General features: G+C 72.4%; 2 protein-coding genes across 3 annotated transcripts in view; one reads left to right on the top strand and one right to left on the bottom strand.

The window, feature by feature from the left end:
• The first annotated feature begins 1,175 nt into the window (after window positions 1-1,175).
• RBM28 (RNA binding motif protein 28) overlaps window positions 1,176-25,321 on the top strand; it is a 93,736-nt gene continuing 69,590 nt past the window's right edge. The window contains exons 1-19 of one of the 2 annotated variants that reach the window (XM_075747540.1): window positions 1,176-1,346; window positions 2,144-2,329; window positions 2,436-2,533; window positions 2,667-2,742; window positions 2,837-2,929; window positions 3,061-3,132; window positions 3,271-3,406; window positions 3,650-3,813; window positions 3,974-4,055; window positions 4,215-4,324; window positions 4,416-4,489; window positions 4,603-4,738; window positions 4,831-4,895; window positions 5,019-5,177; window positions 5,893-6,027; window positions 6,461-6,535; window positions 6,654-6,979; window positions 7,141-7,237; window positions 7,592-7,726. In XM_075747540.1, the coding sequence (XP_075603655.1) occupies window positions 1,199-1,346; window positions 2,144-2,329; window positions 2,436-2,533; window positions 2,667-2,742; window positions 2,837-2,929; window positions 3,061-3,132; window positions 3,271-3,406; window positions 3,650-3,813; window positions 3,974-4,055; window positions 4,215-4,324; window positions 4,416-4,489; window positions 4,603-4,738; window positions 4,831-4,895; window positions 5,019-5,177; window positions 5,893-6,027; window positions 6,461-6,535; window positions 6,654-6,979; window positions 7,141-7,237; window positions 7,592-7,717 (2,358 nt within the window). In that variant the 5' untranslated portion in view covers window positions 1,176-1,198 and the 3' untranslated portion in view covers window positions 7,718-7,726. Of the gene's footprint in view, window positions 1,347-2,143; window positions 2,330-2,435; window positions 2,534-2,666; window positions 2,743-2,836; window positions 2,930-3,060; window positions 3,133-3,270; window positions 3,407-3,649; window positions 3,814-3,973; window positions 4,056-4,214; window positions 4,325-4,415; window positions 4,490-4,602; window positions 4,739-4,830; window positions 4,896-5,018; window positions 5,178-5,892; window positions 6,028-6,460; window positions 6,536-6,653; window positions 6,980-7,140; window positions 7,238-7,591; window positions 7,808-25,321 lie in introns of those variants that run through there. The other variant, XM_075747448.1, reaches the window with a different exon arrangement.
• On the bottom strand, window positions 9,733-12,810 carry LEP (leptin). The gene is made up of 4 exons (XM_075742832.1): window positions 12,774-12,810; window positions 11,807-11,832; window positions 10,814-10,968; window positions 9,733-10,278 (listed from the first exon to the last, which is right to left on the bottom strand). The coding sequence occupies exons 3-4, from the start codon at window positions 10,955-10,957 to the stop codon at window positions 9,913-9,915; spliced, it is 510 nt and encodes a 169-aa protein (XP_075598947.1). The 5' UTR covers window positions 10,958-10,968; window positions 11,807-11,832; window positions 12,774-12,810; the 3' UTR covers window positions 9,733-9,912.

Below are 25,321 nucleotides of genomic sequence, written 5' to 3'. Positions count from 1 at the left end.
ATGGGCAGTGACACCATAGACTTGTAGGGTGTGGGGTGCCCCCCCCTCAGCCCCCCCCCGCTGCCGTGGGGACCCGGTGGGGCCAGTGCTGTCACCGGGGGGTGGGTGGGGGCAATGGAGAGAGCCCCCCCCCCCCCGGCCAGGGGACACCCCCCAAACGGTGATGCCCAGGAGACCCCCAGACGCCCGACGTACTCTGGAGACCCCCCCTCCGCCGTCCCCGGAGACCCCCTGGCCACCCCCCAGGCCCCCGAGACCCCCCAGATACAGGTGACACCCTGGAGACCCCCCCAGCCGTCCCCCCAGGTCCCTGAGGAGACCCCCAAGTACTGGCAATAATCTGGGGACCCCCCCAGACCCCCAAGTACCAGCGACAACCTGGGGACCCCCCCCAGGCCCCTGAGCGCCCCCGGTCTCCCCCCCGCAGCCCCCCAGCCCCCACCGTGCCCCACGGATCCCCCCGGGCCCCCCATTGTGCCCCCGGGACCCCCCCTCTGCCGAGACCCCCAGCGCTGGGGGGGCGTTCGGGGCTGGCCCCCCCACTGCCATGGCCCCCCCAGCCCCCCGTGTACCCAATAAAGTGCCACGTGCGACGGGTGTGAGTGTGACCCCGCGGGACCCCCCCGGCCCCCCCCAGCCCCTGCGATGGGACCCCCCAACCCCAAGGCCCCGGGATGGGACCCCCGACCCCCCCCGTGTCCCCCCCCCAGCCCCTGGGAGGGGACCCCAACACCCCCTGCCGCCCCCCCAGCCCCTGGGAGGGGACCCCCCCAAGCCCCCCCAGCCCCCCAGAGCAGGACCCCCGTGTCCCCCCAGCCCCTGGCACGGGCCCCCCCAACCCCAAGGCCCCGGGACGGGACCCCCCCGTCCCCCCCGCCCCTGGGAAGGGACCCCAAAACCCCCCAGAGCCCCTGGGATGGAACCCCCCAATCTCCCCCAACCCCACAGCCCATAGGACAGGACCCCGCTGTCCCTGGGAGGGGACCCCAAAACACCCCCGGCCCCCCCAAGCCCACAGAACGGGACCCCCGAACCGCCCCCCCCCCCAGGTCCTCCCGACCCCGCAGTTCCCCGCCGCGCCGCCAGGGGGCGCTCTCCCCATCCCAAGCCCCATCCTCCGCCGCTCTCTTTCCCCTCCGCCAGGCCCCGCCCCTCCCTTCCGCCCTTCCCGACAGCCCCCGCGCGGCGCGTGCCCAAGATGGCGGCGGCCGGCGGCGGCTCCGCTCCCGTTTCGGGCCGCACCGTGATGGTGCGGGGGCTGCCCGCCGCCGCCACCGCCGCCGACCTCGAGAGCCTCTTCGGCCGCCTCGGGCCCCTCCGCCGCTGCTTCGTCGTCACCGAGAAGGGTGGGCGGCGAGGGACGGGGAGCGGGACGGGGCCTGGGGGGAGCCGAGGCCTGGGGGGGGGGGAATGGGGGGGGGGGGAAGGATTTGGGGGGCAGGGCTGGGGGTTGGGGGGGCGGCAGGGGTGCGTGTGCTGAGAGCAGGCTCGTCTGGGAGCAGGAATCCGGGGGGTGTCAGTACCGGGGGGGGTGTCAGTACCGAGGGGGGGGGTGTCAGTACCGGGGGGGGGGGTGTCAGCACCGGGGGGGGGGTGTCAGCACCGGGGGGGGGTGTCAGTACCGGGGGGGGTGTCAGCACCGGGGGGGGGTGTGTCAGCACCGGGGGGGGGTGTCAGGACCGGGGGGTGTGTCAGCACCGAGGGGGGGGGGTGTCAGCACCGAGGGGGGGGTGTGTCAGCACCGGGGGGGGTGTGTCAGCACCGGGGGGGGGTGTGTCAGCACCGGGGGGGGGGGGTGTCAGCACCGGGGGGGGGGTGTCAGCACCGAGGGGGGGGGTGTCAGTACCGAGGGGGGGGGTGTCAGCACCGGGGGGGGGTGTCAGCACCGGGGGGTGTCAGGAGCGGGGGCGGCCAGGGGAAGCAGTTATTTGGGTTGGGGGGTGGGCTGTGCCCCGGGTGGGGGTTGTGAAGGTTTGGGGGCGGGGGGGGGGGGGCTGGTGGGCGCTGGGAGGGACTGAGGGGACGCACAGGTGGGGCGGGGGGGTCAGGAGGAGCCCCGGGGGCGGTTGGGGACAGTCTCACCGCGAGAGCCGGGGAGGGGGCACCTGGGGGGGGGTGCGGGGCCTCACTGCCCCGTCCCCAGGCACCAAGACCTGCCGGGGCTTCGGCTACGTCACCTTCTCCCTGCCCGAGGACGCCCAGCGAGCTCTGCGGGAGGCCACCACCCTTGGTGGCCGCCGGCTCAGCGTGACGCCGGCCCGGCAGAGGCCTAGGGAGGGGAGGAAGAAGCCGCAAAAGCAGGAGGATGAGGAGAAGGAGGCAGCGGCGGGTGAGTGGGGGGTCCTGTCCCCTGCCTGCGCTCTTGGGGACCAGCAGCTGCCCTGGGTCCGTCCCCAGGCCACACTGTCCCCAAATCCCCGCTCTCTCCGCTGCAGGTGTCCCCAAGGCCACTGCCATGGCCCCCCCGGGACCGAAGAAGTCCCGAGGCGCCTCCAGGAAGGCCCGGCTGATCGTCCGCAACCTCAGCTTCAAGGTACGGGGGGGTCCAGCCCTGCCCCCCGCCCCCAGCCAGCGCTGGCGTCACCCCAGGGGACGCAGGGAGGGGACCCCCCACGGCTCCCGGGGCCCCCCCAGCCCCTTCGCTCAGCCGGCCGGTCCCTCCCCAGTGCTCTGAAGACGACCTGAGGTCTCTCTTCTCGCCCTTCGGCACCGTGCTGGAGGTGAACGTCCCCAGGAAGCCAGGTGAGACACACGCCCCCCCCCTCCCCTCCCCTTCCTGGGGACTGTTTTTGGGGTGCTGGCACCCCCGTGCCGGTAACTCTGCCGGTTCTCGCAGACGGCAAGATGCGGGGATTCGCCTTCGTGCAGTTGGGGAACATGCTGGAAGCAGCCAAAGCGCTGCGGGGGATGAACATGAAGGAGATCAAAGGTCCGGCCGTGCCTCTTCCCCCCTTCCCCTGCCACAGGGGGGCTCTGCGGGGTGCCCCCCCCTCTTTTCCCCGCCTCAGGGAAAGGGGGGACGCTGACGGTGTGCCTCCCCGTCCCTTTGCCCCCCCCCAGGGCGGCTGGTGGCAGTGGACTGGGCGGTGGCTAAGGACAAGTACCGGGCGACGCAGGGCGGCCAGCCTGACGGTGAGGGTCCCGTGTGTCCCCCCAGGGTGGCTCTGGACCCGGCTGGGTGCCCCCCCCACCCTACTGCAGGTCTTGTGGGGGGAGAGGGGGTCACGAGGGTGATTGTCCCCCCTTGTCCCTCTCTGTCCCACCGCGCAGAAAGCGAGGAGAAACCTGGGGAGGCCGAAGAGCAAAGTTTGGGCGATGGTGAGGAGGAGGAAAAGGAGGAGGAAGATGATGAAAAACCAGCTGGGAAGATGAAGGCCAAGCCCTGCTCTGCTCAGGCACGGGGCCGGTGAGCGAGGGAAGGGGTGGTGCTGTCCAGGGAGGGACGGGGCTGATCCCGGGGGTCTCGGGGGTGCAGGACCCCCCCCCCGCGGGGACACATCCCTGTGTCTGTCCTCCCCCCCATGGGACCCCCAGACGGGGCCCTGTGTGTGTGTGTGTGTCCCCGTGTCCCCACCCCGTGGGACCCCCAGACGGGGCCCTGTGCGTCCCCCCGCTCGGGGTTGCACCAGCTCTGCCCTGGGTGTCACAGGCCTGCGAAGGGGACGGCAGCCACAGAGAGCAGCGAGGAAGAGGAGGAGGAGGAAGATGAAGAAGCAGGCAGCGAGAATGATAGCGAGCGGGAGGAGGATGAAGATGAGGAGGAGGATGAAGATGAGGAGGAGGATGAAGATGAGGAGGAGGAGGAAGATGAAGGTTTGTTCTGCGCTGCAGGGGATGAGGCGGGCAGGGTGGGCTGCTGCAGGCAGGGGTAGTGGCTGGGGGGGTTCCCCTGGGGTCTGGGGGGGTTCCCCGGGGCCTGGGTCGCTGCGGTGCGGGCGCTGGGCACCAAGCGCCGGATCCTCTGCGGTTCCAGGGGGGGCCGCACCCAAGAAGCAACGGGGGAGGGGGCAGCAGCCCCCCTCGGACGTGGGCGAGGGCCGGACCGTCTTCATCCGGTGAGTGCTGGGCCGAGGGCTGGCCTGGGGCTGGCCTCTTGGGGGGCACTGTGGGGCCCCCCCTCTGCTGTGCTGCTGGATCTGGGTTGGGGGGACACCAGGGAGGGGGGGCTGTGTGCTGTGGCTGCCCCTCAATCCCCCCCCCCCCCCCCACTGCAGGAATCTTTCCTTCGATACGGAGGAGGAGGCGCTGGGGGAACTGCTGCAGCAATTCGGGGACCTCAAGTACGTCCGTGTCGTCCTGCACCCCGACACGGAGCACTCCAAGGGTAACTGGCGGGGTGGGGGGACACGTCCTGGGGGTGGGGGGGACACCCCTTTCTGCCCCCATCCCCTCGCCGAGCCTCTCTGCGTCCCCAGGCTGTGCCTTCGCCCAGTTCCTGACGCAAGACGCCGCCCAGAAATGTGTGCAGGCTGCCCAGGAGGAGAGTGAGGTGAGCGGGGGACCCCCCCAGGGAGTCGTCCCTCTTTCGGGGGTCGTTGCAGCTCCTGGGGACCCCCCGGCTGTGCCCCCCCCCCCCCCAGCCCGTCTGTGCCCCCCCTCCAGGGTGGGGGGCTGCGGCTGGACGGGCGGCTGCTCCGTATCGACCTGGCCGTGAGCCGCGAGGAAGCCCAGAAACTCCGCGGGCAGAAAGCGAAGAAGCCGACGGGCACGCGAAACCTTTACCTGGCCCGCGAAGGCTGTGAGTGCCGGCCCCGGGGGGGGTTGGGGGCGGTTCTGGGTACCCCCCAAACCCCATCCCAACGCCCCCATCTCACACCCCCCTCCCCGCAGTGATCCGTGCCGGGACGAAGGCCGCGGAGGGCGTGAGCGACGCGGACATGGCCAAGCGTGCGCGGGTGAGCGCCAGCGGATCTCGGGGCGATTGCGGGGGGGGCTGCGACAGCTTGGGGACGTCCCCTCCCCCGTGGTGTGTGTGGGGGTCACAGCCCCCCCCCCCCTCACGGCCCAGTTTCTCCCAGTTCGAGGAGCTGAAGTACCAGAAGCTGCGGGACCAGAACATCTTCGTGTCCCGCACCCGGCTCTGCATCCACAACCTGCCCAAGGCCGTGGACAGCGCCCGGCTGCGGCGCCTCGTGCTGCGGGTGGCCGGCGGGGCCGGGGCCCTCCGCGTCAAGGAGGTGGGTGTGCAGCCCCCCGCGGCCCCCCGCCGCTCTGCGTGGGTTTGGGGGTGTAGAGGAGGGGAGCGTTATCCCCCCATCCCCCTGTGTGCCTTCTGGGGAGGGTTTGGGGGTGTGGAAAAGGTGGGTGTTCCCCTCTGTGTCCCCCTGCTTCACTCCCAGTGTCACCCCGGTGTCCCCCTGTGCTCTGTGTCCCCTCTGGGGTGGTTTGGGGGGGTGGAGGAGCTGGGTGTGTCCCCCCTGTCCCCCTGTGTCCCCCTCTGGGGTGGGTTTGGGGGTGTGGAGGAGGTGGGTGTCCCCCTCTGTGTGCCCGCTCCCCCCCTCACCCCGTGTCCCCTCTCATGTGGGATTGGGGGGTGGGTGTCCCCCCAGTATCAGCCCTGGTATCGCCCTGTGCTCTTTGTCCCCTCTGGGGTGGGTTTAGGGGTGCGGAGGAGGTGGGTGTCGTCCCCCCCCATGTCCCCTCTGGGGCAGGTTTGAGGGTGCGGAGGAGGTGGGTGTCCCCCCAGTGTCATCTCATGTCCCCCTGTACTCTGCGTCCCCTCTGGGGTGGGTTTGGGGGGGGTGGAGGATGTGGGTGTCCCCCCCGTGTCCCCTCTAGGGTGGGTTTGGGGTGCAGAGAAGATGGCTGTCCCGTGGCGGGGGGGCCTGCGGGCTCTGGCAGTGCCGGGGCGTCCCGGCAGGGGGGTGTGAGCCGTGCGGTGCCCCCCCCCAGTGCCGGGTGATGCGGGAGCTGCGGGGGCAGGGGCGGTCCCTGGGGTACGCCTTCGTGGAGTTCGGGGAGCACGAGCAGGCGCTGGCCGCCCTGCGCAGCATCAACAACAACCCCCACCTCTTCGGGGCCCAGAAGGTGCGTGTGGCTGCTGGGGGGGGGGGGGTCTGCTGGGGGGGCTGGAACCCCCAGGGCGGGGGGTCTGCTGTGTCCCCCGTCTTTCCACATCTTCCCTGCTGCGTGGGATCTTCTGGGGTGTCCGCAGCCCCCCCCAAACCCTTCCTCTCTTGGGGTCTTTCCTGTCCCCCCACCCTGTATCCCCCCCTGACCTTAGGCCCCCCCCCCCAGCACCGGAGTCTCCCCGTTCCCTCCCTCTCCCTGCCAAGGGTCCCCCCATCCCCTTTTGGGTTACCCCCATCCCTCACTCTATAGCCCTGCAGGCTCTCCTTGTCCTCTGGGGCCACAGTCCTGGGGTGCTCCTGGTGTTATTGGGGGAGCTGCCCCCCCCACACCCCAGGCTGTGCCCCCCCACCCAGGGCTGTGCCCCCCCAAACCCCCTTTTCCCCCGCAGAGACCCATCGTTGAGTTCTCGCTGGAGGACCGGCGGAAGCTGAAGCTGAAGGAGCAGCGAGCCCAGCGCAGCCTGGTAGGAAGGGGACGCGCGTGTGTGTGTCCCCCCCTTGTCCTCGCTTTGTACCCCCCTTGTCCTGCCCCCCCCCCCAGAGGGTCCCCGCTCCTGGCGCTGACCCCGGCACCCGGCACAGCTCAAGCTGAAACGGAAGCCGGCGGAGAAGGAACCGGCTGCTGCCGGGACAGCCGAGCCAACGGGACCCCCGGAGAAGCGGCAGGGAAGGAAGAAACCCCCCGCCAAGGGCCTGAAGGGCTCTCAGGGCCCGAGGGGACCCCCGGGGGGGACACAGGAGGCGGCCCCGGCCCCCCCAAGCCACCCAACCCCCCCGAGCCACCCGGCCGGCACCGTCCCCTGGTCCGGCTTCCGCACGGAGGCGCAGGTGGAGCGGGTGGAGCTGCCGGACGGCACCACCAGGAAGAAGGTTTTGGCGCTGCCCTCGCACCGCGGGCCCAAGATCAGGTATGGGGGGGGGGGGGGCACCCCCTTTCTTCCCCCCCCCTGGCTGCATGTCGGGACCGCACCGTCCCCTCTGGGTGCTGGGGGGCAGTTCCCGTGGTGCAGTGCAGCCCCCATGGGTGCGTGCCGGCCCCCACGGGTGCCCCTTGGCTCTGCCCCCCCAGGAAGCGGGACAGGGGGAAGGTGAAGCCTGTCCCCACCAAGCAGCCCAGGGGCAAAGCCCAGCGGCGGAAGGAGAGGAGCAAGGTGGCCCCCACCCAGGTACGGACCGGGGGGGGCTCACAGGCTTCCCCTCGCCCCCAGGGGGTTGGGGGTCAGATCCCCCTAATTAGGGGGTGCAAGGGGGGGGCTGTGGGGTCCTGTGGCAGGGGGAAAAGGGGTCTGGCACCCCCACCCCCCCTTGGGCTCTGGCTCTGCCCCACCTGGCACTGGGGGGCCCTCCTCCTGCCGTCCCCCCCAACCCTCCTGCCGTCCCCCCCAACCCTCCTGCCGTCCCCCCCAACCCTCCTGCCCCCCCTGCCCCCCCCCAACCCTCCTGCTCCCCCCCCCAACCCTCCTGCTCCCCCCCCAACTCTCCTGCTCCCCCCCAACCCTCCTGCCCCTCTCTGCCCGCAGGGGCGGGGGCGCCGGCAGGGCGGGGGGGCCGAGGCCCGGTTCAGCGAGCTGGTGGAGCGGTACAAGAGGAAGATCCTGGGCAGCGCCCCCCCCGCGCCCAAGAGGAGCAAGTGGTTCGAGAGCTGAGCCCCCCCCCCACCACCACCCAGGGGTGCTGGCCCATGGGGAGAGCCCGGGGACCTGCTGGGGGGGAAGGACTGAGGGGTGCCCCCCTCCCTGGGCTCTTGGGGTGCCCCCATCCTTCCTCCTCTCCCTGGGGTCTCATGTGGGTTGGGACCCTTGGGGGGGGGTGGAAGGAGGGGGCACCCAGCACCCCCCCGCCTTGTCAGCGACAGGGTGTTGTAAAAATACAGGGATATATTTTAATAAAAAGCTTTTTGGAGGGAAAATCTACAGCTGTGGCTGTCCCCAGGTGTGTGTCCCCCCCCCCCCAAGGTCATTAGGGTCCCTTGATGGCTCAGGGACAGGGTGGGGGGCAGAAGGGTCGGGGGTGCCCCAGGGAGGGTGCTCTGGGGGGAGGAGCAGTGTTTGGGGTGCCCCGGAGTGGGGGGGGTGCCCCATTGCTTGTCACCCCCAGTGGGGTGGGGGCCATGGGCGTTGAGAAGGGCCTGGGGGGGGGGGGGGGGGTGCCCCAGTTGTCCATGGGGTTGGGGAGAGTTGGGGACCCCCAGGGGCACCCAGCCCTGGGGCTGGTGTGGGTCCTGTGGGTCAGCCCCACGCTGGGTGCCCCTGGGGTCGTGTCCTGTGGGTGGGCTTCACGCTGGGTGCCCACGGGGTGGGGGGTCCCGTGGGGTCGGGTCCCACACACACCCCCCACCCCCCCCACCCCCCCGGCGGGTGCCCGTGCTGCCCGGCACACGGTTGCGCGGGGGGGGCCGCGGGGTCCCGGCTGAGTCACCGTGGCCGTGGCGGGGCTCAGGGCCAGGCCTGGCCGGCGGCCCCCGCGCGTGAGCGACGTGCGTCCCGGCCACCGGCGCTGCCCCGCGGCCACCCGGGCTGGCGTGTCCCCACCGTGGAGTGGGCAGTGGGGGTCTCCGGGCTGGGACCGCGGCTCAGCCCCACGGCAGAAAGTTTTGGGGGGGGGGGGAATGGATGGGTCCTGCTGGGGAGGGGGGGACGGGGACAGGGTGCTAGGGATGAGGGATGGGGACCACGGACAAGAGATGGAGACAAGGGACAGGGACCGGGGAGGGGGGCAAGGGACCGGGGAGGGGGGCCAGGGGGAAGTGGCTGGGGACAAGGACAAGGGACGGGGACAACGGACCAGGGACAAGGGGAAGTGACACAGGACCGGGGAGAAGGGACAGGGACCGGGGGACCAGCCAGGAGGGAGCAGGGACTCTGGGCAGGGCCAGGCACAGCTCCGCACGGGGACACGCAGTGACACGCGTGTGCACACGCGTGTGCACGGCTCTCTGCTCTGTCCCCTCCCCGTCCCCATCCCTGTCCCCGCTCTTCCAGGGCCCGGTGTTGGGGGTGGTGGGTGCCACCCGTCCAGCCATCGGGACCCCCCACCCCTCTCCCCCCCCGTGTCCCCATGTCCCCCCGTGTCCCCCCGGCAGCCGGAGGTGTCGGGGTCACACCAGGCCGGGGGGGGCCGAGCCGAGAAGCCGCCGCCGGACTCGTAAACCGCCCGCGGAGCCGCCGGGGCCTGAGTCAGCGGGTGCCACGTCCTCAGGCGCTCCGTGTCCCCGGGGACCCCCGGCTGCTGGGGACACCCCCCCCCCTCCCCGAGGGTCCCCGACCCAGCCTGGGGCATCGCTGTGGTTTGGGGGGGACACCCCACCCACCCCCTGCGCCCCGTGGCTGTGGCAGCCACCGGCGAAGCCACCGTGGGAAGGCACCGCGTCCGGGGGGGGTCACGGCAGCCGAGCTCAGCCCACGGGTTACGTTGGGGGTCTGATTTGTCCCTCCCAGCACGGCCCTGGGGACCCCCCCCCCCCGCACCCCAGCCCTGGCTCCCTGGGGTCCCCAGCAACGGTGATGCCGGCACCCAGCCTGGCGGCTCGTTAGAGACACAGGGTGCTGGAAAATCTGTTTTATTTTAAATTAATGGGGGAGAAATAAATACAAATACTAAATAACAATAATAATAATAATATAAAATAATAATAATACTATAATAATAATAATAATAATATCATCATCGTAGAAAAAGAGGAAGCGGCGAGGCTGGAGTTCTCTCTGGTGCCGGTTGTGCCGCGCTGGCCGTGCCGGCGCGTGGGGACGGCCGTGGCCCCGGGCTGGGGGTTCAGCCCCGTGCCCCCCCTCCCAGGGCCGGTGTGTCCCCCCCCGCCCGGGCCGGTGTCCCCGGGGTGTCCCTAGCAGGCGGGCAGGCCGTCGAGGCGGGCGGCGATGCCGTCCAGGCAGACGCGGAGCCGCGCCAGGGCCAGCCCGGCAGCGGTGTGGGGGGCTTCGGCCAGCAGATCGGGCAGCCCGGGGGGGCCCGGGGGGGCCGGGGGGGTGCGGGGCGGGGGGCAGCCCAGGCGGGCGGCCAGGGCGGCCAGGAGGCTGCGGAGGTTCTCCATGTCGTTGGCGATCTGGGCCAGCGGCAAGCTGCTGGTGGCCAGGTGGGCCAGCAGGCGCTGGAAGAGCTGGAGGCGGTGGTCCATGGCCCCCAGCCCCTCCGGAGCCCCCTCCCCCGGGATGGCCTCCAGCCCGCTGATCTTCAGGCCCAGGGGGAAGAGCTGCGGGGGGGGGGGTTAGGGTGACCTGCGGTGGGTGACGCTCCCTGGGGACCCCCTTTCCTTGGGGCATGGACCCCCCCACCCAGCCATGGGTGACTCTCCCTGGGGACCCCCCCAGCTGCAGTGTAGAGACCCCCCCCATCCCTGGGCACCCTTCTCCAGGGACCCCCCCTCTCCCTGGGGACCCCCTTTCCTTGGGGCATGGACCCCCCCCCCAGCCATGGGTGACGCTCCCTGGGGATCCCCTCCACCGCCCCCCACCCATTGCTGGGGACCCCCCCATTCCTCGGGCCACAGACCCCCCCACTCAGCATCCCTCCCTGGAGACCCCCCCTTCACCTGGGGCGCAGGATCCCCCCCCCCACCCCCCCAGCCATGGAGGTCCCTCCCTGGGGACCCCCCACCCTGTGCTGGGGGGGGGTGTGGGGTGTGTGTGTCCCCACCAGTGGGACCCCCCCACACCTCTCACCCCAGGGTGACACGGGCACCGCGCCCTGTGGGGTGTCCCCGTGCCCCCCCCCGGGTCGGGGCTCACCTGCAGCTGCTGGATGCGGGCGCTGAGGGTGCGGGTGAGGTTCCTGGTGTCCGCCTGGACCTTCTCCAGCCGGACCGGGCGGCCGCCGGCCAGCGGGAGCCACAGCCAGAGCAGACCCCAGAGGGACACGCCGGGCCACCGCATCCTGCCGGGCTCTGCGCCGGGCGGCACGGGGAGGTCAGGTCCCCCCCGCACCCCAAAAAAATGCCCCCCCGCGAGAAGGGACGTGCAGGATGCTCTGCCCCCTCGCTGGGGACACGTGCCGTCCCCTGCCACATCCAGGGAAAGCGGGGCACGGCCTCCCGTGGCAGGGTGTCACACAGAGGGGACACCCTGCTAAGATGGGGGTCCCCAAGCCCTGTCGCCCCCCCCCCCCCCCCCCCAGTGCTCCCCAGGAGCCGGGAGCCGGCGGAGGGGCGCGGTGACATGCCCAGGGACGCGGGGGGAAGGGGGTGTCGGTGGCCCGTGGACGCCGTGGCCCTGCCGTGCGCCAGCCCTGGGACAACCGGAGACGGGTCCTCGTCACCGTGCCACCGTGCCCCCGCCAGCTCGCCGGCACGTGCCCCGCCGCCTTCCCGGAGCTGCCCTTTCGCAAGCGCCACCCGCGGCCACCCACGGCCCAAGGTCCCCAGCGGTGACCGCGCGGGGCTGGCACCCGAGCCTCGGTGACAACGTGGCCAGGGGACGCTGCTGGGACCGGGGACGGGGTGGGGGGGTGTCTCGGAGGGACACGGGTGGGTGTTGGCTTCCCTCTGCTGCACCCCATCCCCGGGGACCCCCGTCCTCTGTGGGCAGGATGAGGCCAAGAGAGGACTGTGGGCAGTGGAGGGACCCTTGGGGTGACGTGTCCCTGTCACCCGCTGCCTAGGGATGGGGACAGGGGGACATGGGGATGGGGGGACATGGGGATGGGAGGATATGGGGATGGGGGGGACACAAGGAGGGGGGGACATGGGGATGGGGGTGCGGAGCAGCTCCTGCCCCGGTACTCACCGGAGACTCGCACCCGCTTGCTGAGCCTGGAACGAGAGAGACGGTGACGGGGGGACGCGGGGACCTCTGCCAGGACCCCCCGGGTGTCACCACCCCACTGGGCTGGGCGGGGGGGCTGGTGGGGCTGGGGGGGGGGCAGGTGGCCCCTCGGGGAGCGCAGGATGCTCAGGCATCCCCCCGGTGCTGGGGGACACGGCCGGTGGCACCGATGTGGCCCGGCCACCGCCGGCTACCCAGGGCAGGGGGCTGGCACGTGTCCCCGGGGACGGGGTGGGGGGCACAGGGACGGGGCGTCCTGAGGTGCTGAGCCGAGCGGAGGCGGCTGGTGCTGGGCCAGGCCGGGGCTGTGCCGGGCATTGGGCCACCAGGGCCGGTTCAACCCGCTGCCCACTTGCCCCGGGGTAAGGGGGGGCCAGCCCCCCCCCACGGGCTGCGGTCCCCGGCCAGGCCTGTGCCAGCGTCTCTGCACGTCCCCTGGGGTCACGGGGGGACACGACTGGGGTCCCCCAGCTCCGCACCCCACAGGGCTCGGGGGGGGGGGGTGTCCAGCGGGGTGGTGCAGCCCTGGGGAGCTGGGGGGGGTGTCCTGGGGTGGGGGTGTCCCGGGGTGGGGGTGTCCCAGGAGAGGGGGTGTCCCGGGGTGGGGGTGTCCTGGGGTGGGGGTGTCCCGGGGTGGGGGTGTCCTGGGGTGGGGGTGTCCCTGGAGAAGGGATGTCCCTGGGGCAGGGGTATCCCGGGGTGGGGGTGTCACTGAGGAAGGAAGGGGTGTCCCGGGGCGGGGGTGTCCCAGCAGAGTGGGGGTTCCTGGGGCAGGGGTGTCCCATGGTGGGGGGTCCCGGGTAGGAGTACCCCAGGGTGGGGGTATCCCAGGAGAAGGGGTGTCCCATGGTGGGGGGTACCCCAGGGTGGGGGTATCCCAGGAGAAGGGGTGTCCCGGGGGGGGGGGGGGGGGGGGTGTCCCGCTTACCTGGGCCGCCCCGTGGGTCCCGTCCCGGCGCGGTGGTGGCTCCATCCCCCGCGGCCCCCCCCTATATAGCGGAGCGGGGCCGTTGCACAACGGTGCTCCCCGCCCCCCGCCCGCCCTCGGCCCCACGGCGGGGCCCGATTGTCCGGCTGGCCGGTGTCCGCCCGGCTGTCCGTCCGTCCGGTTGTCTGTCCGTCCGTCCGCCCGTCCGTCCGTCCCACCTGGCCCCTGCCCGGCTGCAGCCCCCCCCCCCCCGCCCGCACCGCGGATGCACCGAGCGCGGGGGGGCCCAGGGATGCAGCGAGCGGGGGGGTGGGGGGTCCTGGGGACCCACGGAGCACGGGGGGGGGGCCCGGGGACCCACGGAACACGGCGGGGGGGTCCGGGGACACACGGAGCACGGGGGGGGACCCACGGAACACGGGGGGGGGGCCCGGGGACCCACGGAACACGGGGGGGGGGGTGTCCGGGGACACACGGAGCACGGGGGTGGGGGGTCCTGGGGACACACGGAGCACGGGGGGGTCCCGGGGATGCACCGAGCACGGGTTGGGGGGGGGCGCGGAGCACATCGAGCACAGGGGTCTGGGGACCCACGGAGCACAGGGGGGGGGTCCCGGGGATGCACCGAGCACGGGTGGGGCGGGGGGGGGGATCCCGGGGACACACGGGGCTCTGGGGACCAGAAGGCGCACGGGGAGCACGGGGGGGGCCCGGGGATGCACCGAGCGCGGGGGGGGGAATCCCGGGGCACAGGGGCCACGGGGGTCCCGGGACACGCGGAGCGGAGGGGCCCGGGGATGCACCGAGCGCGGGGGGGGGCCCGGGTCACGGAGGGTCCCGAGGGGACGAGCTGCACCGGGGGGGGGGGGGGGGGGGGGGGGGGCCAGCCCTGGACCGGAGAGCCCGGGGGGGGCCCCTGGAGCCTGGGCCCCCGCACCCCACCCGCTCCGTGGGAGGCACCCTGCCCCACGGCCGGCCCCACGGCCGAGCGGAACCACCCTGCGTGCAGACGTGCCCAGGTGGAGCCGCAGCCCCCCCCGCCCGTCTGCGGGGTGACACATCCACACCGCGCCGTGCACACCCGCACACGCACACGCACACGCCGGGCCGGGTGCTCCCCGGGGGGGGTGGGGGGGTGGGGGGGGTAGTAGTGGGGTGTCCCCCCCCCGTCCCTCCTGAACTGCCCCTTTTTCAGCCCAATCTGCCCCAGACGGCCCGATGGGGGGGGCACTCCGGGACCCCCCCACCCCGGGCTGGGGCACCCTGAGCACACGCACCCAGCACCCCGCAGGCTGGGCTGGGTGTGAGTGGGCGTGCAGGGCTTTGTGGGGTGCACACACACACACACACACACACACACACTGGGGGGGTGCCCGGGCACAGGCTGCAGGTACAGGCATGCACACCCGTGTGCAGGGTGCCGGGCAGGCGTGCGTGCGGCTGTGCGCACACACACGCACACACACGCGCACACACACACACACACGCACACACACGCACACACACGCACACACACGCACACACGCACACACGCACACACACGCAGGGCTGCACGTGTGGCCGTGCCCGAGCAGGGCCGGGTGTTGCACTCGCACCCCTTGTGGGTACCGCTGGGTGCACGCGCACCCCGGGGGGTGGGGGGCACCACCGACGTCACTCATGGTGACACCGTCAGAGCAGGTGAGCAGCGCACGCCTGGGGTGGCACACGTGAATATGCACACACACACTCCCCAAGTGTGCGTGCGCGCACGCACACACACCCCCCCGAGCACATGCACCTGGATGCCCAGACACATCTGGATGCCCAGACACATCTGGATGCCCAGACACACACCCCTGGGCAGATGCACGCCTGGGTGTGTGCCCCTTGGCACACCTGGGCGCACTCACATCTGGGCAGATGCACATCTGGGCACATGCAGCTCTACCCCTATGCACACCTGGGCGTGCTCATGCACACCTGGGCACACTCACACACCTGGGCACATGCACGTAGGCACACCTGGGCGTGCACACACACACACACACACACGGGCACACGCTCTTCTGTGCACATGAACACATCTAGATCCACGCGTATTCATGCAAGCGCTCATCTGGCACACGCACCCTGGGGACCCTGGGCATGGGCACACCGGCGCACACCGGGGCACACCGGGGCACACCAGGGCACACTGGCCCTGGCCGGCGTCCCCAAAGGGGTGTCCCCAGAGGAGCTGTGGGGTCCTGCAACAGGTGGGGGGCTGGGGCTGAGCCTGGGCTGGGGGTGCTGGGCAGTGCCAGGCTGAGACGGCCCCCCCAGGGCTGGGAGCACCCCGGGGGTCTCTCTCTGTCCCTGGGGGTCTCCGTCCCTGGGGGTCTCCATCCCTGGGGGTCTCCGTCCCTGAGGGTCTCCGTCCCTGGGCGTCTCTGTCCCTGGGGGTCTCCATCCCTGGGGGTCTCCGTCCCCGGGGACCTGCTGCAGCCCGGGGTGATGGGGCAGAAGGTCCCCTGCCCAGGGTGGGCAGCTCTGCTCGCCCGGGGGGGTGCTGGCGGGTCCCCGGGCTCTGGCTGTGGCCACAACCTGCCTGCGCCTCGGTGGCACATCCCCTGCGGCCACGTCAGGGATGGAGACGGTGACAAACTGCTCAGGGCCAGGATTGTCACCCCCGAGCCCAGCTGTCACCCCGAAATGCGCAGGCTGGACCCGGGGGTCGGGCACCCCCTGGAGCTGTGGCTCCCGCTGCCGAGGGTCCCGCGGTGCCGGGACTGTCCCCACCCCAGGGCAGCCACCCCAGCACAGGACACCCCATGTACCCAAAGGCTTGGGGACCCCAACAAGCCACTGGGCACCCCGAGACCGGGATGGGGTGCTCAGCACCTCCCCGCTGCTCCCCAGGGCTGGGGGCTGCCCCTCGCCATCGCTCCAGACCAGATGCCACCATGGGACATCGGCTCTGCACCGAAATGGCAGCAGGCCTCGACGCAGGGACGGGGGGTCCGGGTGCCCCAGCACAGCCCAGTCCTGTGGGGGGCTCCGGACTGGGGGCTCGGGGTCCCCGACTGCCACAGCCTGGTCCCCGGGATGGGGCACTGCGGGTGCTGGGGGGCACGGGGACAGACTGCAGGCAGGACGCACCGACGGGCACCCTGCCTGCGGGGGGGACGGGGACGGGGGGGTGGCAAGGGCAGGGACAAGGATAGCGTGGGGACGGGGACGGGGACCACCGAGGGCCCTGGGCAGCCACAGCAGCCAGGCACAGGCTGCACCCCCCCACACCCCCGAGCCCCCCCCGTGTCCCCAACCCCTGGGGCCGCTGTGGCCGTGCACCCCAGCACCCCCTCAGCAAGCGGGGGGTCTCCCAGAGCCTGGTCCCCTCCAGGGCCAGGACGGGGCCCAGAGCCATCCCCGGGCAGGGACGCTGGGGGCCCGGGGGAGCGTGCCAGGAGACGGCAAACCCCATCCCTCGGGATGCTCCTGGGTGCTCCGGCTGCGTGGCCGCCCCATCCCGTCCCGTCCCCCCTGTTATTTTTGGTGCAGAGCAGCCCCGGCTGATTCATGGCTTTTACGGGACGGCCGGAGTGCCGGCAGCCCGGGGAGCCCGGCGGTCCCGGGGGAGCCGGCGGCCGGCCTGGATTAGCACCCGCGTTCCTGCGGTCGGGGCTGCCGGGCTCACCCCGCCTGACACCGGGTCCCCGAAGGGCAGGGGGACATGGGGACGGGGTGCCACCCCCTACTGCAAAGCCAGGGGTCCCAGAGACAGGGGACAGAGCCCACCCGGGGGGGGGCTTCAAACCCAGGCCCAGGGGGGGTGCGGGGGTCCCCTAAGGGTGTCTCTGCACCCCGAGTGGGTGCTGGGTGCAGTGGGTGGAGGCTGGCTGGTGTCCCCCGGTGTCCCCAGGGATGCTGGAGCCCCCAGACCCGCAGGGTCCCATCGCCGGGTCCGCACAGGGGGTCAGGCGGGGACACGGCTGGGGTGGCACGGGGCGGGGGGAGTGGGGCTGTGTTGGGGGGGCAGGGAGCACCCCCACGGCATCGGCCGCTGGGGGACAGGATCCGGCCTGGGGACACGGCCACGAGCAGAGGATGGCCAATGTCCCCATCGCGTGTCCTTGTCACTCCCCCCCTCCCCGGCCGAGCTGGGTGGGTGTCTGAGGAGCGCCATGTGTGCCGCAGCACCCCGACGCACCGCGGCACCCCCAAACCGAGCGCGTGGCCCCGTGGGTGCCCTCGGCCCCCCCCACCCAGGGCACCCAGCCGGGTGCTGCAGAGGGTCCCCAGGCTCCGGTCCCCGCGGCGGGGCCGTCACCGTGCCGGCCGGGAAGGTGCCGGCGGCCGGAGCGCGAGTTTGCCCCAGCGGGCCGGACTCTGCAAACATTGACACAGCTCTGCCAGGAAAGGGCTGCGGCGTCACCGGCTGCCGGGCAGCTGCTGGCAGGGCCCCGAGCCACCGTCCCGGGGACGCCGACGCCAAACGGGGTCCCTACAGCGAGCAACCCCCCCCGGCCGGCATCGCTCACGTCCTCAGTCCCTGTCCCCCGGCTGGCATCGCCCCTGTCCCCAAGCCCTGTCCCCAATACCTGCACCCACCCCCCCGCAGCCGGTATCGTCCCTCTCATGTCCCCGGTCCTCGTGCCCCCCACTGCCAGCTCCTGCTCCTGTCCCCCCCACGGCCAGCATCACTGTGTCCCCAAACCCTGTCCCCAGTCCCTGTCCCCCCCCCAGGCAGCATCACCGTGTCCCCAAGCCCTGTCCCCGTCCCTGTACCCCCCCCAGACAGCATCACCATGTCCCCAAACCCTGTCCCCAGTCCCTGTCCCCCCCCCAGGCAGCATCACCGTGTCCCCAAACCCTGTCCCCAGTCCCTGTCCCCCCCCCGAGCCAACATCACCCCTGTCCCCAAGCCTGGCACCCAATACCTGCCCCCCCCCAGCCAGCATCACTCCTGTCCCCAGTCCTCGTCCCCCCCACTGCCAGCTCCTGCTCCTGTCCCCCCCCCCACAGCCAGCATCACCATATCCCCAAACCCTGTCCCCCCCCCACAGCCAGCATCACCATATCCCCAAACCCTGTCCCCAGTCCCTGTGTCCCCCCCCCCAGCCAGCATCACCCCTGTCCCTGGTCCCTGTCCCCCCCCAGCCAGCTCCTGCTCCTGTCCCCGCTCCCTGCACCCCCCCCGCCAGCATCACCCCCCCCCACGTCCCCAGCCCCCATCGGGTCCCCAGCCAGGCCACCCGTCCCAGCCATCGGGTGCCACCGCGGGGGGACGGGGCTGCGGGGAGGGGGTGCAGTGCCCCCAGCCCCCCCCCGCCCCGAGCCGGCCGCCTTCGCTCGGGGACGTCCCAGCCCAGAGCTGGGATTTGCTGCGGGGGACAAACGTCCCCTGTGCCACCAGCCCGCCTCCGCATCGCGCGTGCAGCACAGTGCACGCGCGCGTGCAAGCGCCACGTGAAACCCTAACGAACCGGTTACAGGCCAGCCGGTGCTGGTAACTGGGGACACGATGGACACCCAAACTGGGAGCACTGGGATCTTGCTGTGCCCCGCTGCTGGGAGCTCTGGCAGCCGCCGGGCACGCGGCGCTGCCGCCTGGGCCGGGCAATTAATATCGCAATTAGGGGTGTCACTGGGGCGACGCTGCTCCCCGGGCACGGGCCGGGGCGATCGATCCCAGCGACGTCTCCCCATTAACCGCGAAACAACGATCTCCATCCAGCGCCTCCATCTTGTAATTTGCTAATTAAGCTGTCGTTAGCTGCGCGGCGGGGCCTGAAGGTCACAGCGGGACGGGGAGAGTCCGGCGCTGCTCGGGGACACGGCTGTGACGGGCGGGAGGTGACCCAGGGCCACGCGCGGGTGCGGGAGCGAGGGCACGAGGGACACGGTGGCACCGCGGGGCTGCTCCCAGCGTGGCGACGTGCGACGTGCTGCGGCGGGTTGTGCACCCCACGTGCGCCCAAGGGGGTGGGGAGGTGTGTGTGTGCACCCCAGGTATGTGCAAGGGGGGGGTGTGCACCCCACGTGCACCCAAGGGGGTGGGGGTGTGTGTGCACCCCAGGTATGTGCAAGGGGGGGTTGTGCACCCCTGGGTACGTGCAAGGGGGTTGTGCACCCCACATGCACCCAAGGGGAGTGTGTGTGTGCACCCCGGGTATGTGCAAGGGGTGTGTGTGCACCCCACGTGCACCCAAGGGGGTGGAGGTGTGTGTGTGCACCCCAGGTATGTGCAAGGGGGGGTTGTGCACCCCACGTGCACGCAGGGGGTTGTGCACCCTTGTGTATGTGCAGCGGGTTGTGGATCGCCCTGTGCACACGCTGGGGTTGCACGTGCCTGTGTGCACACTGGGGCTGTGCACCCCCGTGCGTGCAGCAGGGTTGTGCACGGTGTGGGGCTGTGCAGCGGGTTGTGCACCCCCGTGCGTGCAGCGGGGTTGTGCACGGTGTGGGGCTGTGCAGCGGGTTGTGCACCCCCGTGCGTGCAGCGGGGTTGTGCACGGTGTGGGGCTGTGCAGCGGGTTGTGCACCCCCGTGCGTGCAGCAGGGTTGTGCACACTGTGGGGCTGTGCACCCCTGTGCACACTCCTCTGGGGTTGCACACCGCCACGCGCACCCTTGTGCGCACACACCCGTGTGCACGGGAAGGCCTGCGAGGCCACGGTGCCGCGGGAGGTGGCCGTGCCGGGCCTGGCCATGGCTGAGCACGCGGTGGCCGCGGTCCCTCTGCGGTGGCAGCGAGTGCGGGGGGTGCCAGGCCCGGTCCCGCGTGCGGCACAGACCCCTCGGGTGTCCCCGCACCCCCCAGCCTGCCGGCACGACAGGGGGGTGCTGGGGGGGTCCGCGGGTGCTGGGTCCCCTCTGGAAAGGGGGCAGGAGGAAGGGCCCCCCCCCCCCAGCACCAGTAGGTCTGAGAGGTGTCACCCCATGGTGCAGCCACCGTGCCAGAGCGAGGGGGTGTCCCAAGGGTGCTGTACCCCCAAATCCCCCCCCCCAGTGCCCTGCTGCAGGGCCAGGGCCCACCCCGGACCCCCGTTCCCCAGCCCCCCCCCGGGGAGGGAAACGGCTCCTGGCCCGTGTGCCATCAGGGTGACACCGGCTCCGTGTCCCCAGGGCACCCCCAGTGCCATCCCCCCCCCAGCAATGACCGGGGGTCCCGGCTGTGCCGGGGAGTGGGGTGGCTTTGTGCACCCCCCATTTCTGCGCCTGCCCCGTGCCCACTGTCCCCTCCGTCCCCAGGACCCCAGGGCTGGGAAGGGGGGTGTTGGGGTCCCCTCCTTCCGTGCCCCCCCTCCCAGCACCCCCCACCCCCCCAACTTACCTGGGCTGCGGCCCCCCCAGGTCTCCCCGCTGACTTGGTCCCTCGCAGATACTTTTTGGGGTAAGGGCTTCCTGACTGCTGGCGGGAGGAACAGCAAGCCCAGACCGCAAAAAGATCCGTGAGAGACAGGGACGGCCGCGGTGGCACCCGCGGCGGCGGGAGGCGACAAGGGGGGACGAGGGGGACGCGGGGTCCGGGATGCTGCGGGACATGGCCCCCCCCGTGTCCCGAAGTCCCCACCAGCCCCACGCTGTCCCCTGCGCTGGGGGTGACGGCGGCCGGTGTCACCCGTGTGCCACAGGGACGCGTGTGCCCGCACAGGCGTGAGCCCCACGTGTGCGACGCTGCGGCGTAGGCACCCATGGGAGATGGGGGGGGGCCCTGCAGCACCCCGGCCCCCAGCGCCCTGCCCAGGCTGGGGGTCCCGGTGCTCCCCGGTCCCTTGGGGGTCCCTTGTGGCGGGAGGCAGGACGCCTGGGGGCTGGGGTGACGTTGGGAGCCACGCAGAGCGAGGGGACACGGCCCTGACCGAGGGGGGACACGGCACAGAGGGAGGGGGACGTGGGACAGGTCAGCGGTGATGGGGACGTGGCACACGGTGATGGGGACGTGGCACAGAGAGAAGGGGACATGGCACACGGTGATGGGGACGTGGCACACGGTGATGGGGATACGGGACACGGGACAGATGTGACGGGGACATGGGACAGATGGGGAGTGATGGAGACGTGGCACAGAGCGATGGGGACACAGCAGGAGGGGGGGACGTGACACAGACTGATGGGGATGTGCCGCAGAGTGATGGGGACACACGTGACCCAGCCTGATGTGGGCAGGGAGGGCAGGATCCCACCGGCTGCAGGCAGGATCCCACCGGTCACAGGCAGGGAAGGCAGGATCCCATCGGTCGCAGGCAGGATCCCATCGGCTGCAGGCAGGGAGGGCAGGATCCCACCAGTCGCAGGCAGGATCCCATCGGTCGCAGGCAGGGAGGGCAGGATCCCATCGGTCACAGGCAGGATCCCATCGGCTGCAGGCAGGGAGGGCAGGATCCCACCAGTCGCAGGCAGGATCCCATCGGTCGCAGGCAGGGAGGGCAGGATCCCATCGGTCGCAGGCAGGATCCCATCGGCTGCAGGCAGGGAGGGCAGGATCCCACCAGCTGCAGGCAGGGAGGGCAGGATCCCATCGGTCACAGGCAGGGAGGGCAGGATCCCACTGGTCGCAGGCAGGGAGGGCAGGATCCCATCGGTCCCAGGCAGGATCCCACCGGCTGCAGGCAGGGAAGGCAGGATCCCATCGGTCCCAGGCAGGATCCCACCGGCTGCAGGCAGGGAGGGCAGGATCCCATCGGTCCCAGGCAGGATCCCACCGGCTGCAGGCAGGGAGGGCAGGATCCCACCGGCTGCAGGCAGGCAGGGCAGGATCCCATCGGCTGCAGGCAGGGAGGGCAGGATCCCATCGGCTGCAGGCAGGATCCCACTGGTCACAGGCAGGGAGGGCAGGATCCCATCGGTCGCAGGCAGGATCCCACCGGCTGCAGGCAGGGAGGGCAGGATCCCATCGGTCCCAGGCAGGATCCCATCGGTCGCAGGCAGGGAAGGCAGGATCCCACCGGCTGCAGGCAGGGAGGGCAGGATCCCATCGGCTGCAGGCAGGATCCCACTGGTCACAGGCAGGGAGGGCAGGATCCCATCGGCTGCAGGCAGGGAGGGCAGGATCCCATCGGTCGCAGGCAGGATCCCACCGGCTGCAGGCAGGGAGGGCAGGATCCCACCGGCTGCAGGCAGGGAGGGCAGGATCCCACCAGTCGCAGGCAGGATCCCATCGGTCGCAGGCAGGATCCCACCGGCTGCAGGCAGGGAGGGCAGGATCCCACCGGCTGCAGGCAGGCAGGGCAGGATCCCATCCTGGTGGTGGTTTTGCTGGTGGAAGACGCTCGCCGGGTGCTGCAAGCCCAGGACAAGCTGCGACCCGCGGCAACCCGCACCACCGCTTCCCATCGGCGGCGAGCAGGGTGCTCCCCAAATCCCTGCCGCCGCCCCGTCAGCCGCCCCGGGCACCACCGACGCCGCTGGCAAACCCCGGCTCCTTCTCCTCGGCTGCCGGAAAACCCCGCGGGGCCCGGGGCGGACGGCAGGAGCCAGCAGAAGCAGCCGGCACTCGGCATTACCGCAGGTTGCCGGCTTTAGCCGTCCTCCAGCTCCGTAAGGACGCTGCTGCGGAATGACCCCGTCCTCGGCGCTGGTTCCCCAAATTTCTGCGCCTCCGAGCCGTATCCCCAGCACCGGTGGCAGGATGAGGCCGTGGCTCTGTGGCCGGGCGGCGTCGGTCCCTCCAGGCGTGGCTCGGCTCTCGGCAGAGATGTCGGAGGATTTCGGGGTACCGGTGGCATGGGGACCACCCGACGGCGGCACGGCAGGGACCCCACCTGCCTGGGACACCCCATGGCAGCACCGCCGCTGCCACCCCGGGCACGGGGCAGCTCCGGAGGTGCAAACCCCGGGGACGGCCGGGGAAAGCGACTCCCGGAGCCGCGGCAAGGCAGCCAGGCTCCTCGCCGGGTGTCACGCCGAGCCCGAGCTAAGATGGCACCGTCCCCTGCCAGCAACACACGTGCCCCGTCTCCATCCCACCGCCGTCTCCATCCCACCGCCGTCTCCATCCCGTCGCCATCTCCATCCCACCGCCGTCTCCATCCCGCGGCCCCGGCAGGCAGGGTGACAGGGAAGGTGACGCTTTGCAGGGAAGGTGACGCTTTGCAGGCTGCAACGCCCCGTCGCTGCGTCCCCCCGTGCGGTGGGGCCGGGGCGGGCGATGCTCCGGCGTGCGGCTGAGCCGTGGCATCGCCCGATTCCTGATTTATTTGCCAGCCGCACGGTTCCAGCCCGGCGGAGGCTGGGGAGGGGGGGATGCTGCCAGGCTCTGCTGGCGCTGCCGGCGGTCCCCGTCACGCAGCCGGAGAAGCCACCGCGCCCCGGTCACCCCCCGCTCCTGGCTGTCCCTGGCCGCCGCCACCAGCGGCAGCCCCCGTGGGGGCAACGCTTCCCACCCGGGTTTGGGGGGACGCAGGGGACGTCACTCTCTGCAGCGGCGGCAAGCCGTGCCCGGCACCGTGCCTGCGCCAAGGCCGTGCCGAGCCGTGCCGGGAGGGCGAGGGGATGGCCCGTGCTCGCCTGCACCCACGGGCACCCTGCGGGCACCCCGGGGCTTGCGGGGGGACACACACCCAAGGGTGTCCTTGCTGGGTGCCGGCGGCCACGCGGGGATGCAGCCGCGGCACACCGAGCCCCGATCCTGCCCCGCTGCCCACCCGAGCCAAGCAGACCGCGGGGACGCCAGGCCCACCGGCACCCAGGGCCCCCCCCCACTCCCCGCCAGACCCCCAGAGCGGGGGACCCAGCCCCGAGGGGCCCGTGGGCACCCAGGGGTGGGGGTGGGTGCGCGAGGGCGCGTGCAAGCCGGCGTGCCGGTGCCCGCGCCCATGGCGTGCGCGGCACAGACCTTTCTAGATCACGGCGAGGCTCCGCGGCCGGTTTCGGGGCCCGCCGGCTCCTCCGGCACGTCACCGGTGCAGGGAGGGGGCCCCCACCCCACCGACCCCCCCCCCCCCCCGTGTCCCCACCGCGGCGCTGGACGGAGCCCGGCGTGGGGACCCCCGTGGCTCGGCCGGTCGGCGTGCCCCCCCAGAGGCTGCACGGAGCTGGGGGACCCCCACGCTCCCCGGGGTGGGGGGGGGGTGACGGGGGTGGGGGGCACCGCGTGCAGTGGGGTGCAGGGACACGGGGGACCGGGGTGCAGGCAAGTGGGGGGGCTGCGGGGCACGGAGGGGCACCCCGGGGGCATTGCGAGGGGGGGCCCCAGGCAGGGCAGAGGGGGGGCCCGGCTGTGGGGTGCGCGGGGGGGGGTGCACAGGATCTGGGGTGCTGCGGAGGGGGGTGCAGGGGTGGCCCTGGTGAGCAGCGCGTGGGGGGGCCATGGGGGCGACACTTGGGGGTCCCAGGGCACAGTGGGGAGGGGGGCACGGGGGGGGGGGGCAGTGTGGGGAGTCCCGGGGTGGGGTGGGGTGGGGTTCACAGGGTCCTGGGTGCTGCGGAGGAGGGGCCTGGGAGCACAGGGGTCTTGGGGTGCTGCAGAGGGGGGGGTCTGGGGGTACGGGGGTCCTGGGGTGCTGCAGAAGGGGGTGTCTGGGGGTACGGGGGGCACGGGGTGCTGCAGGGGGGGGGTGGGTCTGGGGGTACGGGGGTCCCGGGGTGCTGCGGGGGGGGTGTCTGGGGGTACGGGGGTCCCGGGGCGCTGCGGACGGGTGCCCGGGGATGCGGTGTGTGGGTGCGCGGGGTCCCGGGGCGCTGCTGGGGGGGGGGGGGGGGGGGGGTGTCCCCGGGAAGCGGGGTGCATGGGATCCCCGGGGTGCCGTGGCGGGGGTCCGTCCCCCCCCCGTGTGCGGTGCATGGGGCCCGCGGGGGCAGGGGGGGCTGGGGGGGGCTCCGGGCCGGGCGGGGTGCGATGGTACCGGGGGGGTTGGGGGGGCAGCGGGTATCCCCGGCCGCTGCGGGGGGGGGGGGGGGGGGGGGGGGGAGCCCTACGGGGCGGGGGGAGCCCCGGGGGCGGAGCGGGAGGGGGGGGACACCCAGGGGGATCCCGGAGCCCCCCGCCCCCCGCCCCGCCGTCCTACCTGCCGCTGCCCGCAGCGCTGCGCCGGGTGCGGGGGGGGCGGGGGGGGGGCGCAGGGTTTGGGGGGGGGGGGGGGCCCGGCGCGCGGCGGCGCGAGCCCTGGCGGCGGCGATTGACCCGCATTGACGTCACTGCGTCATCAGGGTTCCCCTGGAAACACGCGCGAGCTAAAAATAGCCGCGGCGGCGGGGGGGGGGGGGGGGGGGGGGCGGGACGGGGAGGGGGGACTGGAGCGGCCCCCCGCCCCCTGCCGCTGTTCTGGGGCCGGAGGGATAAATCCAGCCACGGGGACAGGGGGACATCGGGATGTCGGGACATGGGGATATCGGGACGTGGGGATATCGGGACATGGGGGCACCGGGACATGGGGATATCGGGACATGGGGATATCGGGACATGGGGACATGAGGATATCGGGACATGGGGATATCGGGACATGGGGACATGGGGACATGGGGATATCGGGATATCGGGACATGGGGGCATCGGGACATGGGGACATCGGGACATCGGGACATGGGGACATGGGGATATCGGGACATGGGGACATGGGGATATCGGGACATGGGGATATCGG

The sequence above is a fragment of the Balearica regulorum genome, chromosome 1 (assembly GCF_011004875.1).
Source record: "Balearica regulorum gibbericeps isolate bBalReg1 chromosome 1, bBalReg1.pri, whole genome shotgun sequence".
Lineage (NCBI taxonomy): Eukaryota > Metazoa > Chordata > Aves > Gruiformes > Gruidae > Balearica > Balearica regulorum.
This window is presented reverse-complemented; position numbering and strand designations above follow the sequence as displayed.